General features: G+C 46.7%; 1 protein-coding gene across 1 annotated transcript in view; it reads right to left on the bottom strand.

Moving 5' to 3' along the window:
- LOC144942335 (SH3 and multiple ankyrin repeat domains protein 2-like) overlaps positions 1 to 16584 on the bottom strand; it is a 362265-nt gene that overhangs the window by 275028 nt on the left and 70653 nt on the right. The window contains exons 2-3 of the mRNA XM_078869142.1: positions 15889 to 16092; positions 5903 to 5971 (exon numbers count right to left, since the gene is read on the bottom strand). Of these exons, the coding sequence (XP_078725268.1) occupies positions 5903 to 5971; positions 15889 to 16092 (273 nt within the window). The remainder of the gene's footprint in view (positions 1 to 5902; positions 5972 to 15888; positions 16093 to 16584) is intronic.

The following is a 16584-nucleotide window of genomic DNA, read 5'->3' as shown; positions in this document are numbered from 1 at the left end:
AAGTTCTCATCCTTGCATTACAATATATAGAGCAGTTCATATTTTGATGGGATCATGTGGTAATGCTCCATCACATGTTTGTAATCTATTACACAGCGAATATTGAACTGAAGCTTGCCTTAAACAAATTTAATCGCAAATCAAATCGCAATATCTGTCAGAAAAATCGCAATTAGATATTTTCCCCAAATCGTTCAGCCCGAGTCTATACCCAGAGATGGAGCCGCTCCCACGGGGCCCTTCCTTGCTCCCTGTCGCTGAAACTAACTCCCCCCACTGCACGCAAAGCCATCATCTGTACTGATGTAATATGAGCGCGATATACTTAATCTATTTTACGTATTTGTTTTTTTCTGTTTTTGTATGTTCCTTTTATATGCTTTGCACTCCGATCGTTTTTTTTTCTTGCAGTTGTTTGTTGTTGTAACTTTCTGACCCCGTGCTTCCTGCTGGACATTTGTGAAAAAGAGCTTAATACAGATTCTAATTCTGATCTTCACTGCAATCTGCTTCTGTTCCTCCCTGAAAACTCATCTCTTCTCCCCAGCGCATCCTCCTGCCACTCCATGCCAGGAACATGCGGTCAGGGGAGGCAGAGCCTCGCCTGTCATACTACAATGAAAATAGCTGTTACGAAAAGAAAATCATGATAAAATAAATATTAAGATATTTCCACTGATTTGTGTAATAAATGTAATTTCTGTATGATTCCAAAACATTTTATAGTCCAAAACATGTCACCATTGTAATCATTGGTGTAATGTAATCATTGGTGTAATGTAATCATTGGTGTAATGTAATCATTGGTGTAATGTAATCATTGGTGTAATGTAATCATTGGTGTAATGTAATCATTGGTGTAATGTAATCATTGGTGTAATGTAATCATTGGTGTAATGTAATCATTGGTGTAATGTAATCATTGGTGTAATGTAATCATTGGTGTAATGTAATCATTGGTAACAGGCACGCGCTTGTTCCCCACGCGCTCCATCCAGTGCCCGAGGGGTTGCGCAATCAGAGGGGAGGCTGAGCCCGTCGCTGCCTCACCTCTCGTCTCTCCCTGGGTTTGCAGCGGAGCTCCGCAAATTTGGCGATTTCGACTATACAAATTATTTGGAATCATACAGAAATTACATTTTTAACACAGATCAGTGGAAAAAAATCTTCATTTAATTTGATTATTTTGTACGTTTAGTAAGAGCTATTTTGATTGGAGTATGGCAGGTGAGGCTCTGCCTCCCCTATCTCCGCTATCACTACCCCAACCCCTATCACTACCCCTACCACTACTCCAACCCCTATCACTACCCCAACCCCTATCACTACCCCAACCCCTATCACTACCCCTACCACTACTCCATCCCCTATCACTACCCCAACCCCTATCACTACCCCAACCCCTATCACTACCCCTACCACTACTCCAACCCCTATCACTACCCCAACCCCTATCACTACCCCAACCCCTATCACTACCCCTACCACTACTCCAACCCCTATCACTACCCCAACCCCTATCACTACCCCAACCCCTATCACTACCCCTACCACTACTCCAACCCCTATCACTACTCCAACCCCTATCACTACCCCAACCCCTATCACTACCCCAACCCCTATCACTACCCCTACCACTACTCCAACCCCTATCACTACCCCAACCCCTATCACTACCCCAACCCCTATCACTACCCCTACCACTACTCCAACCCCTATCACTACCCCAACCCCTATCACTACCCCAACCCCTATCACTACCCCTACCACTACTCCAACCCCTATCACTACCCCAACCCCTATCACTACCCCAACCCCTATCACTACCCCTACCACTACTCCAACCCCTATCACTACCCCAACCCCTATCACTACCCCAACCCCTATCACTACCCCTACCACTACTCCAACCCCTATCACTACCCCAACCCCTATCACTACCCCAACCCCTATCACTACCCCTACCACTACTCCAACCCCTATCACTACCCCAACCCCTATCACTACCCCAACCCCTATCACTACCCCTACCACTACTCCAACCCCTATCACTACCCCAACCCCTATCACTACCCCAACCCCTATCACTACCCCTACCACTACCCCAACCCCTATCACTACCCCTACCACTACTCCAACCCCTATCACTACCCCAACCCCTATCACTACCCCTATTACTACCCCAAACTCTATCACTACCCCAACCCCTATCACTACCCCTACCACTACTCCAACCCCTATCACTACCCCAACCCCTATCAATACCCCTATTACTACCCCAAACTCTATCACTACCCCAACCCCTATCACTATCACTACCCCTACCACTACTCCAACCCCTATCACTACCCCAACCCCTATCACTACCCCTATTACTAACCCAAACCCTATCACTATCACTACCCCAACCCCTATCACTACCCCTACCACTACTCCAACCCCTATCACTACCCCAACCCCTATCACTACCCCAACCCCTATCACTACCCCAACCCCTATCACTACCCCTACCACTACTCCAACCCCTATCACTACCCCAACCCCTATCACTACCCCAACCCCTATCACTACCCCAACCCCTATCACTACCCCTACCACTACTCCAACCCCTATCACTACCCCAACCCCTATCACTACCCCAACCCCTATCACTACCCCAACCCCTATCACTACCCCTACCACTACTCCAACCCCTATCATTACCCCAAACCTCTATCACTCCCCCAACCCCTTTCACCACCCCAACCCCTATCACTACCCCAACCCCTATCACTACACCAACCCCTATCACCACCCAACCCTATCACTACCCCTTTCACTACCCCAACATCTATCACCACCCAAAACCCTATCACTACCCCAACCCCTATCACCACCCCAACCCCTATCACTACCTCTATCACTACCCCAACCCCTATCACCACCCAAACCCCTATTACTACCCCAGCCCCAATCAATACCCCGGCCCCTATCACTACCCAAACCCCTATCACCACCCCAACCACTATCACTACCCAAACCCCTATCACTACCCCAACCCCTATCACTACCCCAACCCCTATCACTACCCCAACCCCTATTACTACCCCAGCCCCAATCAATACCCCAGCCCCTATCACTACCCAACCCCTATCACTACCCCTATTACTACCCCAACCCCTATCACTACCCCAACCCCTATCACCACCCACTAACCAAACTCCTCCTCAACCACTCCCACCTGTCCTCCTATCACCATAACCACACCTCCACTTTTAATAATAACAACCCCCACTCCTTATTTTAACCACTATCACCGCATGTACAATATTATCATTGTTGTAAATCGCCTTGGATTAAGGCGCTATATAAGTCTGCGTAAGATAAGCAGAAACAAAATATATTTTAGGGCCCCTATCCTCAAGCGGTGCCCTCCCCTCGCCACCACCGCCTCCACCGCCGCCCGTTTCAATTTACAAACCCCTCGTGAGATAACTAGAAGGGATATAGACGCGAGATAGCGATGCAGCGAGATGGGAGAAATGCGGACAAACGATATTGGTGTAATGAGAGGAGGGGAGAGAGAGATACACGGGTGAGATAGAGATGCGGTGAAAGGAAACAGGTGCAGACAAGGGTGACGCGATGTAGCGAGTTCGACGGAAGAGACCGAGAGGGTCAGGGTCAAACAATACGGAAGATGAGGCAGATGAATGATATTTTAATGTCTATCGGCTTTTTTTTTTATAAATGTTTATAACGTCTTAATTTGGAGCTTTCGTGACTGCAGGAATTACTCTTCGGTTCTTTCGGTAAAGTCACGTATAAAGATAAAATAATAAATTAAATACTAGCATACGACGTTTCGATTGCAACACAAGCAATCGTCATCGGGTATAAATGAAATAGAAACACAAATCTAGTATACTTAGAAATGAAATGTAATACAACAGAGAGTCGGATAACATAACAGTCAACACCCTACCTGGTTGATTACGTTCTTCCTGAGAATGCTAAATTTGAGAGAGAGATAAAACACAGAACCAGAAACATATAGACAGACATACAAGCAGACAGATATCACAGAGATACATAGAGAGATAGAACAAACATACGATCTAAGTTTTGGTTGGCATTTTTGGTGTATCTCTAAATCTTGCTTAGTGAATCCACGGGGCCCCACCCCACGTCCCCCACTTACGCTGCTTAGGGCCCAGCACTTTAGCTTAGTTCGCTCCTTGCCTTGCGTGCCACCACTCTATCGACTTTCCCATGGGTGGTGGGGGGGGGGTTCTTTGGCGCGAGGCACCAACCTTGCCATAAATCCGCCAGGAGCTACGGCCCCCATGTATCCTTGCCCACGAGGAGATGATCTAGGGCGGCGTTCTTCACTCATTTTCACAGCGGGGAGGCCACTTTCGCACGACGATGAAACATCGTCAGCGTGAGGGCCGCCGCACATTTGAAACCATTGTTGGGGGTTTGACAGCAGCATGACGATGATGACGATGATGATGGTGGGTGGTGTTGTCACTCTTTGTGTGTTGTCGGAGGCGTCACACGTCAAGGGGGCCGCACTGAAGGCCACCAGGGGCCGCCAGTGGCCCATGGGCCTTGCAATAAAGAACACTGGTTTAGTGTGCAACGTAGTGTATAGTGTAGTGTTAAGTGTAGTGTATAGTGTAGTGTCAAGCGTAGTGTATAGTGTAGTGTAGTGTGGAGCGTATTGTATAGTGTATAATACAGTGCAGTGTTCTTCACTCATTTTCAGAGGAGTGCCACTTTCACCGATAAGACATCATCAGTGTGAGGGCCGCCACAGATTTGAAACCATTGTTGGGTTTGACAGCAGCACGACGAGGACGATGACGATCGGGGTGGTGTTGTCATTTTTGTGATTTTGTTGGGGGGCCGCAGTCAGGGGCCGCACTGAAGGCCACCAGGATGGCCACCAATGTCCCATGGGGCCTTGTGACGAAGTGCGCATTCGCCGCGCCACAAACCTCACTCCAAGCCTTGATCTTCCCGACAGACCTGTTCTTCACCTGAGGACGGCTGCTTGCGTTGTGGCCGAAACGTCGTGAGAATTGTATTATTTTATGATGTTTTATTTTTATTATTTTATTATTTCCCTTCTACGTGACTTTACCGAAATAACCAAGAAGATTGATCAAAGTGGTTTCGGATTGGCAGTTAAGTTATTTCCAAGTGGTGCACAATTAACAAGCAAAGAAACTTGGCACTTTTATTAACACTGCCCCAAAAATGACGGAATATACAGGAGTATTTGTTTCTAGATTTTAAGTTTTCGTGACTGCAAGGATCCATACTCTTTGGTTTTTTCGGTAAAGTCATGTAGGTGAACAAAATAGAAAATAAATTTAAATGAAAATGTATTTGTTATTTGGATTGTTTGTTTGGTATAGTTTGTTGTTGCAGCGTTCTTACCCACCCCTGCCGGACATCTGTGAAAAAGAGTGTTGCCGCTCATCGGATTCCTCCACTTTCATTAAATATTGTGATTCTGATTCTGAATATGTGACGTTTTCGGTAATGGCCCTTTTTCAAAGCACATCCTAATAAAACACAACAAACAAATAAACATGCGCTTTGAGGAAGGGGCATTGCCAGAGGTGCCAATCTAAAAATACGGTTGAAATTTCTGTTCCGACCGAAACTAACATGTGCACGCGTGCGTGCGTTAAGTTAAACACAGATAGCAGACAGAAGTAGCTTCAGGGTAGCAACGTGGCTTGGAAGGTGGACACACATCCCGTGCAGATCTAATTGGAAGGAAACATTGCTGAGCAACATCGCATGAATACATATATATCTTTTTTAGTACTCAACATTCTCATTGGCTATACGAGCAATCAGAGGAGGTCAAAAAGGTGAAAGTGCTCAACGTAAAATGAATGGTTACCTTCGTGTGGAGTTTCGAGAGTTGTCTTTCATCGATGTAGTTTCTGTACAGCCGTCTCTTGTAGCGGAACTGCAAGACACAGGGTCGCATGTTACACGGAATGTCCTGACGGTTGCATGTCATCACCCATATATGACGTGGGTAGCTGCAGCAGCAGCAGCAGCGGAAGCGTGCATGGTTATGAACACTTCAACAACAAGTCTGTGTTTGACAACCAGATTACCCGTGGACAGGGCTCAGAGTTGACTCCACGTGGGTCCACCCATTTAAGGGTTGTTGTTGTTTTTTTCCTACCAAACGCGAACTTTCAACATCATCAACGCGGTGCCGGAATACCAAACTTGTCAAACCAAAACCCAGGAACCACATTGTTAACCCGCTGCGAGTGTTGAAGATTCAACGGAGGCAGAAGAAGCAGCAGCAGCAGCAGCAACGACGGTTCAATTCGCCACACTTGCAGCTGCCACGCGGCTTTCAAACTCGGACGTGGATCTTTGCGATTGCTATTCAGCCAGCCGTAACGCAAGTGAAGGGCGGAGCGGAAGAAGGACATCTGGACCGCGGACACACGGCTGTCCTATTTCTAAAGCACAGCACTGCGCGAGTGGGAAAGGCGAGTGACGGGCGAGGTGGCGTGCCTGGCACGAAGGGTCAGCATTGTTGCGGGCAGCATGATCATCAACAGTGATTGCCAATTCGTTGTGCTTAGCTAAACCTGAATTGTAGGTATTGAGAGCGTTGCTTTTGACACTAAGCCAGTGATGTGATGATGCTATAGTTGGCCTGAACAAGGAGATATAAGGCAATTGCTCCTTGACTGCTACTGATTTGATTATTTAATGCGCCTTTTCTTTAAGGTACTTCGGGTCGAATTAATGTCATAAGCACAACAGCACTGCACGATGATCGAAGGTCGTGCGTCGTGACGTATGGGCACTGGGATGGTGCTGCTGTTGTAACGGATGGAACAGTGGGCATGCTGATCCAAAACTATAAAGAGTTTTTTTGTTTCATTTTCTACCAGGTAAGGGCCCACTGAGCTATACAGCTCTTTTTCACAAGCCACGTGGCCACAAATGACAACTCTCACGAAGTGGCTTATCACGTTACTTTTATTTTTCAGCTGCCAAATACCTATAAACGCCTGATGTTGATTCTAAATGTGGAGGGGAAAAACCGCAGGACCCGTAGAAAAATCCACGCGACCACGGGGAGAAAGAGAGACACCGCAAACTCCAAACATACAGCGGGCGTCAGGGTCGGGATCGAACCCACGACCTCCTTCATAGCAGGCGATAAAGTTAACATCTCCTAGCCACCGTGATGATGATGATGAGAGAGAGAAACACCGCAAACTCCAAACATACAGAGGGCGTCAGTGCCCGGATCGAACCCCACGACCTCCTGCATAGCAGGCGATGGAGTTAACATATCCTAGCCACCGTGATGATGATGATAGAGAGAGAGAGAGACACTGCAAACTCCAAACATACAGCGGGCATCAGTGTCCGGATCGAACCCCACGACCTCCTGCATAGCAGGCGATGGAATTAACGTTTCAGAGCCACTGCTGCGCCGTGCAAACAAAAGAGGTCGCCGTCTCGTTGCGCCAAAGCGGCGGTTGAAACGGTGGCGCGTGTTCCTTAAAACCCCTCCTTCGCTCTCTGTCCACCCAGCGGCGTGCACGGCTTCAACGGACGCTCGTTGGGCAGGTGGCCGTGCGGTGGGTCAAAGTGTGTGGGCACTCCCGCACCTTTCGAGACGCTGCGCACAATCGAGGGGCGAGTACTCTTGCGGGCCGGTTTGTTTTTGCTTTCCGTCACAGTTCCTATGATCACTGTTTCATTGGTTTCATGGCTTTTTTTTGGTGATTTCGAAAAGTGTATTGGTTTAGCCATGTGTGTTTGTTGTAGTACAGAGTTAGACTGATGGCCTTAATCTAAGTTGTCTTGTGGTTGTTGTTGGTTGTTTGACTTGCATCCCACTGGGATTTTTGCACACAGCGTCGGTGTACGGTGTTTTTTTCTGCAATATATTGCCGTCTTTTCTTGGATTTTCTGTTTGCACTCAGTCACATATTCACTTTAAGATGTTTTTTTGTTCATGTTTTTGTTTTTTGTTTATTGCGGTTGCACCCGATTCAAGAGCCGAATGGCTCACAGGGCTCTACCTAATAAATGAACTTGAACTTGCTTTCGAATTTCGGATAAAAACGTGGATCACGACGCCGGCACACGGCGGCCCACTCGTCTTTCGTAACGACGTCAGCGGGTATTTAACGGCCGCTGTGAAGCGGACGGGCGCGTGGTGTTTGGTTTATTTATTTTTTTCACGGTTAACACACAGAGGCCACAGGAATAGCCAGGGGCGGGCCTGTCAGATTCAAATCGCGAACCTCGGCAACAATCGGTGCGAACCGCGCTGGGCCACTGCCTAAAAATCAGAGTGGATGCTTCGCGGACGAGGGCACCCCGCAGGCAAGCTAGTGGCACCCCCCGTGGGTGTTATGAAGAGATGGACGAGTTTCCACTGCGCGAATGGCATCCGCAAACACCGGGGAAGGAGTCAACTATTACTCAGCGTGCTTCCGAGCCAATAACGTTTTTTCCAAACGCTGGCTCAAACTCATATTCTTAGGTTTTTTCGGTAAAGTCACGTAGAATATGAATCCTTGCAGTCACGAAAGCTTCAAATCTAGAACTGGCTCAGACATTGCCCAGATTAAAAGGGGTATGCGCAGTCCACATAGAAACCACGGCGGCTGTAAAGTCAAGGCTCGCAGACCCTGGGCGCAATTATAAGTGTCGGAGGAAATGGTTTTGTGGTAGTTTTAACATTTTCAGACTTTTTTCTTTGTGTTACGCAAAACGACTGCGCTATATTCTCATCTAATTTCCACCGGACGTCCAAACGTGGCGCAGCAGCAGAAGCTTCTGCGCCGACAGAGAAGCTTTGCTGAGCAGTCAGCTCGACAGCTGTTTGTGCCACTGCTTTTGCACAATGTGTCATAATTATCACTTGAGCATGCAAAGAGGCTCCGCGCGTATTGCAGAATGATATAATGCCGCCTTTGATCCTTACAGTACGTTGCAAAGTTTACGGCAATTCACAATGCAATTCGTTGTCCGTTGGGAGCGGTAGTGTCGCAGTTAGCGCTACGCCACCCGGGTTCGATTCCCGCTCACGGCCAACAACCAGTGACGATTATCTGAACCGGTCCTGGGCCTCGCCTAGGTCGACTCAGCCTCAAAATGAGTACCTGGTGCAGTGTGTAAACTTCGCCACGAGGGAGACAAAGGCGGCCGGGCGTGGTGTTGGTCACTCACCCCCTCGTGTGCTGTGCCAGACTTTCGTAGGTGCCCGCTAACAGCACTTGCCCCAACAGTTTGTTACAGGCTATACGGGGTATCTTTGGTTTTGTTTCGTCTATCAATTTTGTTATTTAAGAAATCCAGTAATTGACTTGTGGGAAAAAAAAAACTATCCTGAACCTCAATTGCACTATTTTCAGGAGGGTCCTGCATTGGTACACCTTGATCAATGCATTTTTATGGAGTTTATTGAGGAAACCAGTGCACCCAGAGAATATCCAATACACATAAGAGGAGATTACACCTTAAAAGTGTCAACGTGCAGCTCACATATTACTTCGATTATTTTGCTGCTGTAAACTTCCACATGATGAGCCACTTCGTTGAGCCCGCATTTGTGGCCAGGACGCTTTTGAAAGAGAAGCCGATAGCTCAGTGGGCTTCACCTGGTAAGATGAAAAATAGTTGAGTTTTATTTGTATATATATTTGTAAGTGATTTGTTTATCTTTCCTATATTTTGCACTGCTATCGTGTTTTTATTTGTACTGTTTGTTGTTGTAACGTTCTAACCTGCCTCTACTGGACAACTGTGAATAAGTATAACCCGTAAAAACAAAGTTTTTCACTATAAATCCTTTATATGCGTGACGGCTAGAGTCATCTCGTCCTCTGGCTTGAGATGGCTGCCACCTATGGGTCAGATGATTGCATTGCACATTTAAGCAATTGGTAATTAAATAAAATATTTTGTCCTAAAAAGTGTAACATTTAGGAACAAATTTTTCACGAAAATTAATTGTCACGCACGACGAGTCTGTGTGGAAAATGTCAGCTCGATTGGATCACGGGAAGTGGGTTAAAAAACGACCGAAAGATTTGCACGGTCCTAAGCAAGCGAACTTAATATAGAGGATTTAAAAAGAGCTTCATAGCTCATCGGATTCCGCCAGTTTCTATAAATATTCTGGTTCCGACCCCAGGGCCATCTCACTGCTGGCTGAGGGTTTGAGTGTTTCACAGATATGCGTAGAGGTGAGATTAAGTGGGAAGAGAATTAGTGCTTGGGACCAATGCCAACTCGAAACTCTTGCACGCTCTCTGCCAGCGTAATAATGTGAGGGTCTAGCAGTCGATGCGTGCTCAAAGTGGAGTCTGCGCTGAGAGTGTGGACCCTTTCCACCAACCGAGGAGCGCTTCCGTCTTGGCAACACCTTTAGCTGGAGGAAATTAGAACCAAATCGAAGAGGAGAACGCATTAAATCCGGAGTGTGATGCAGAGATGGGCTCCAGCAGCGTAGCAGTGATGGTCGGCATTATAAATGGTAAATGATTCGATGGGTCGCGATGCTGCTGCTGCTGCTGCTGTTGTTGCGTTGGCAGTGGTGCACGAGCACAATTAACAGGACCAAAGAAACTCAACGCATTCGTCAGGAGAGCCGTGGCCTTTGAGAGAACATCTGTAAAGTAGGCGACGCTTCGGGCAACGGTCCATCTTCATAGCACAAACGTTGGATTTACAGGGTGCTGCAAACAAAAATGTTAACACTCATTTGGGAAGATCGTTTTTAATGGAAAAATGACGGAAAATAATACACTGTAACATGATAACATATTTCGATTTAAAGCTTTCGTGACTGCAGGGATTCATCTTCTTGGTTCTTTCGGTAAAGTCACGTAGAAGGGAAGTAATAAAATAATAAAAATAAAACATATTATTACGTTTTATTTTTAATAAAATAATACAAATAAACATATTATGTTTTATTTTTAAAATTATAAAAATAAAACGTAATATTATGTTTTATTTGTATTATTTTATTACTTCCCTTCTACGTGACTTTACCGAAAGAACCAAGAAGATGATAACAAATGTCATGTTAATAGTTTCAAAAAGTCAAAGAGTCTCTCCCACTTGTTCGCCATCGTTGTCAAGGCTTGCCTGGAATCTTCTCCAGGTGGTCTCCAGAGCCCCCAGGCACATTTCTCGTGGCGTTGTTGCTAATTTTAAACACCCTGTTTGTGTTGGGCTGTTGTTGTTGTTGTTAAAACTGGAAACAGCTTTGTTAAGCGGAAGATCTTTTTTTTAAAGAATTGGATGTGACCGTGGTGGTCACACCACAATTCCCCCTTTTGTGACCTTTTGAAATGTAAACGATGGCACCGTCCTTAATTGTCAAAGTACGATTTGTGATTGGGATTGTTTCTTGTTGTTAGCGTACGCATAAAAGGGATTAAAAAAAATTTCCGAATCGAAAGGCGTTTAGGGAGTAGCTCCCATGGTCCTGAGTAAGGACCATGATTTAAAATAAAATAAAGACCACCCAAATATACACCACCATCGACATAAGAGCTGCTGTACTGTATCGTGTATAGACCCACACAAGTCATTGCGGCTATAAGCTCTCGAAAACATGGAAATTATTAATTTATATTGACATTAGACGCAGGGCTCTACACGTTACCTTGTATGACGACCAGCGTTGAGCATTGTAGTCAACTGATAGCTGACATCGTTAATTGGCAAGCGGCAGTGGCCATTGATAACGCTACAACTATTAAATTATTTTTCGATGTAAAGCTTTCGTGACTGCAGGGATTCATCTTCTTGGTTCTTTCGGTAAAGTCACGTAGAATGGAAATAATAAAATAATAAAAATTCAACATAATAAAATAATTCTCACGACGTTTCGGCCACAACGCAAGTAGTTCTCCACCTGAGGACGGCTGCTTGCGTTGTGGCCGAAACGTCGTGAGAATTATTTTATTATGTTATATTTTTATTATTTTATTATTCTACGTGACTTTATTTAATTATTTAAACCATAAATTATTTTACCAAGTAAGGCCCACTGAGCCATATAGGTCGTTTTCAGAAGCGACACGGCCACAAATGATAGCCCAACGAAGTGGCTTATCATCACCACGTGGAAATTTACAGCAGCCAAATACTCTAAACGCGTGACGTCTATGCAAACTGTGGAGGGGAAAAATCGGAGGGCCCTGAGAAAAATCCACGTGACCACCAACCAAGGGGATCGAACCCACGACCTCCTGTATACGAGGCGAGGTAGTTAACATCTCGCCACCGCGGCGAATCCCATTGTTAAAGACTCCCCGCCCCCCCCCGCGCCTCCCGCCACCAAAATCAGAAATGGATCGAACACTTCTAGCGGAGCTTCACCACTCACGGGGCGAAGGGATAAGCAAAGTGATCGAAGTCGGGGTGTGGCGTTGTAAGATCGAAGATGAGATTGGCTCCTTGGCACGACGGTCACCGAGTAAATCCACGGGCCGCGTGACAGAGCAATCAACGAGAGTACAGAGACACTTAATTGTGAAATCGAGTGTGAGGGCGCGCTCGCGAGCAAGTGGGCGAGCGTGGGTAGCACGAGAGTACACGCGCCGCCTCCCTAATTGTGTGTAAACACAATTTTTTTTTTGCATGGGAACACAGGAAAAAAATGTCCCTAGTGTCACGTAAATGTGCGCTCAAGTAAATCGTCCGGCGATGCTGCGTTTTGGCAGCGGCGTGTTCGTTTTAGACACGCAAAAAAAAAACCCCGCCGCGTGTGGCCTGAAGAGGGAGATAATATAATGTGTGACGTTTTGGGAAATGCCCCTTTTCTTAATTGCACACGGAGAAAGGGAGGACATGAAGAAGAACCATTGCCTAAAACGTCACCTATTATGCATATTTTTCCCTAATTAAGGCCACTGTTATTGACAAACGTGTTGCTTGCGTTTTTGTTTGTTCGTCAAATAAGTCAATAAATAGAAACTATGGTCAGAGACGCAGGAGGCGTGCTTGCTGGCCACTCTGCACCACCCACAAGGCGTGGCCGCAGCACCTCCGATGCGAGGGTCGCGTGCGCGTCAGCCGCAGCTCGGTCCAGCCGACAGCGCGGCCTGAACGGGCTCCAACGTCGTAAGCCTCTGAAAAGTGTCGCGGCAGTCAAAGCCACGTGACAAATTTGCGTGCGTTCGCTTATTTTTTTGTGGGCGCTATTGAGTGCGCGGCTACTTTTTCTGCAAAGTTGGTGGAGGTTTCCCCTTTAATTGTATTATTATTATTGTTATGGCAAACAAAATTGCGAGCCCGACGGTCCGCGGCCGAAAAGTTCCGGTAACAGGGTAGTCAAAAAAAGAAAGCGGTCATCCATTCGGGCGCGATGGAACCGCGTGAAAGGGAGAAAAAAGAAGGGGAGTAGCCCCCCCCCCCTGCCACCGCCGCTGCCCCTAGCCAAGCAGGGATATCACGCAACGCGGCATAGATGAAGATTTTGATGTGGAGGGGAAACGGGGAGGAGGGAGGAGAGGAATAACAACAGAGAGTAAACTCTGTGGTTCTTTCGGTAAAGTCACGTAGGTATAAAATAAAATAGATCACTACGTTTCGATCGCAACACAAGCGATCGTCTTCAGGTGGAAAACAATACAATCCAGCAGTATGAACTGCTGAACCAGCGAGAGAGCGAAACGTCGTGATTTTTTTTTATTTTCTACCTACGTGACTTTACCGAAAGAACCGAAGAGTATGGATTCCTGCAGTCACGAAAGCTTCAAATCAAGAGCTAAGAGCAGGCGAAGGAAAAGCCAGCTGATGGGGGTGGTGGTGGTGGGGGGGGGTCCTTTCACGAGGAAAGAGTCACAGGAAGAAAAAACATGCCGATTAAAAATAGGTGCATGTTCCTTCCCGTCCGTTGACAATTCTACGTGGTGTGTACCGTTTCTTTTTTTTACTAAACCTCCGACTACGGCGTCCGACGATGATTCTCTCCAGCACATTGCCCGCTGGGTAAAATAAATTACATCTTTAGCGAGTTTCCTGCTATTAAACGTTCTACTTTCTCGGATGTTAAATCGCACAGAGCAATGGAGCATGGGGGGGGGGGGCTTATATAACACGCTCGTTTTCACTTTCCCTTAACGTTTTGGGTGGTAATGCTTTGAATAAACTGCCGTTGAAGGACGAGACATTCTTTGAAACAGTGGCACAAAAAGTACAGCAGAGTGCGTTGAAATGAACACGAGACATTTATCTCGATTTAAAGCTTTCGTGACTGCAGGGATTCATTTTCTTGGTTCTTTCGGTAAAGTCACGTAGAAGGGAAATAATAAAATAATAAAAAGAAAACAAAATAAAATAATATAATAAAATAATTATTGTATTATGTTTTATGTTTTATTATTTTATTATTTCCCTTCTACGTGACATTACCGAAAGAACCAAGAAAATGAGACATTTATCGGTGGCGTTGCGGTGATATGCATGGTGACGTGGCCCAGCGTTAGGGCGTTCGCCGGATTGTTGCCAAGATTCGTGGCTTGAATCCGGCAGGCTGCTCTGGTTATCACTGCAGGTGCATTAACTAAACTACTGGGCCCACTGAGTTGTGTAGCTCTTTTTTGGAAGCGACCTGGCTGTCATTAATGATAGCTGAACGAAGTGGCTTAACATAATCGTGTGGAAATATATAGCAGCCAAATACAGTACTATCAAAGTTCGCTTCTAAATGTGGAGGAGAAAACCGGAGGACCCGGAGAAAAATCCACGCGACCACGGGGAGAGAGAAAGAGAGGCACGCTAACTTCAAATATACAGCAGGCATCGTCAGGGTCGGGATCGACCCCAGGCGAGGTAGCTAACTGACTGGTGTAGGTTGAAGATCCCCCAGTGTCATTCGGAGCGAGCAGCCCGACGTTGTGTGTCGCATCAAATTTGCCCACTTTCCCCCAAAAAATACCCCCAAAAATCACCCAATTGTGATGACACACACAGCAACTTTGCCCTCCGACTGCAAAACTTCTGTCTGTGTCACAGTGCCTTCATTTGCGATGGCCTTGCACTGTACGAACGCCAGCGGGAATACCAAATGTGGAAAATTATCTGCGTTAATTATCATTTTCATGCCTCCGAAGACACCGGTGGAACCATCAGGCGCACAAGAACATCAACAGGCCAACGTGCACATCTCGTTCACGAACCGAAAATTGACAGCGCGATCCACAGTGGTGCGATTGTGGCCATGCAAACCCAAACCTGTGGACCCACACAGTGAACCCACACTGCAAGTCTGCGCTCCTTCAATGGAGGAGGAAATAGCTAAACCACACGCACTCTCTCCTGAAGCCCTCCCGCCGTGGCTATCTTTCCTCGACATTGGCATTTCTCTCCTGAACACATTTGCTGCCAGCGCGCGCAAAAATCGAATTATCATCATTGGGCCTTTAAACGCTCAACCGTTGACGGCATACCTCGTGACGTGTCGGTCCTTAAATCTTGACTTAAGGCTTTCGTGACTGCTGGAATTCATATTCATTGGGTATTTCGATAAAGTAACGTAGATAGGTTCAAAGAAAATAAAAGTAAATGATGACGACCGCTTGTGTTACGATCGAAACGTCGCAGTTTTTTTTTGTCATTTTCTTTGAACCCATCTACGTGACTTTACCGCAAGACCCAAATAACGTGTCGTTCCTCGTTGCTTCCACGCCCCCTGTACCGCTCCCGTTCCACTGTAACGTTGCATCGATGCCTACTTTATTGAGGCCGATATCGGCACACCAAGAAAATGCTTTGATTGATTGAGAGTTGGTGGTGCGAGGGAGAGTGGAGGGTGGCGGGGGGGGGTTGGGGGTTGGGGGGGTTGGGGAGGAGGGGGTAGACCCGTACCTCGAGGTACGGGATTCCCGTGTGCACGGGCTGCGGGTATTCGCGCAGCAGCCGCTCCTCGTCCAGAAACTTTCCCTCTCGCCCGTTGTAGGCTGGCTGGAAGAGGCCGTAGTTCAGGACATCCTTCAGACTCTGGGTCAGCGTGCACAGAATGCGCTGCTTGGCCACCCAGATGGTCGCGTTCGGGTTGAATCTGAGGCACTTCTACGGGACAGAGAAAGGTAAACACGCGCACACGCACATACAAGCAAGCGTTAGTTGGGGTGCCGCTGTGGAGAGATGTTATCTCCCTCGCCTGGTAGGCAAGACGGTTGTGGGTTCATTCCAGACCGTGGACGGCTGCTGTATATTTGGAGTTTGCGGGCCTCTCTCTCCGGGTGGTTGCACGGAGTTTCCTCTGGCTCCTCCGCTTTTAGAAACAACGCGTTTAGAGTATGAGCATAGGGTTTCCCCTTTTTTCTGGCAACAAAACAGGTGTTAAGATGTTAAAACGCCAAACCGAAACCTTTTACAAGAAGTATGTTTTTTGTTTTCAGTTTCATTTATGAGGTATAACCCTGTGAGCCATGCGGCTCTTGACTCGGGTGCAACCGCAACAAAACAAAAACATGAACAAGAAATATTTTAAAGTGACTACACCACAAGTATTGTGGTTAATGCAGACATGATTCTTCGTAAAAGGTTTCAGCTTGGTGT

The sequence above is a fragment of the Lampetra fluviatilis genome, chromosome 27 (assembly GCF_964198595.1).
Source record: "Lampetra fluviatilis chromosome 27, kcLamFluv1.1, whole genome shotgun sequence".
Classification (NCBI taxonomy): domain Eukaryota; kingdom Metazoa; phylum Chordata; class Hyperoartia; order Petromyzontiformes; family Petromyzontidae; genus Lampetra; species Lampetra fluviatilis.
The sequence above is the reverse complement of the archived record's forward strand: the minus strand, read 5'-3'. Positions and strand labels throughout refer to the sequence as shown.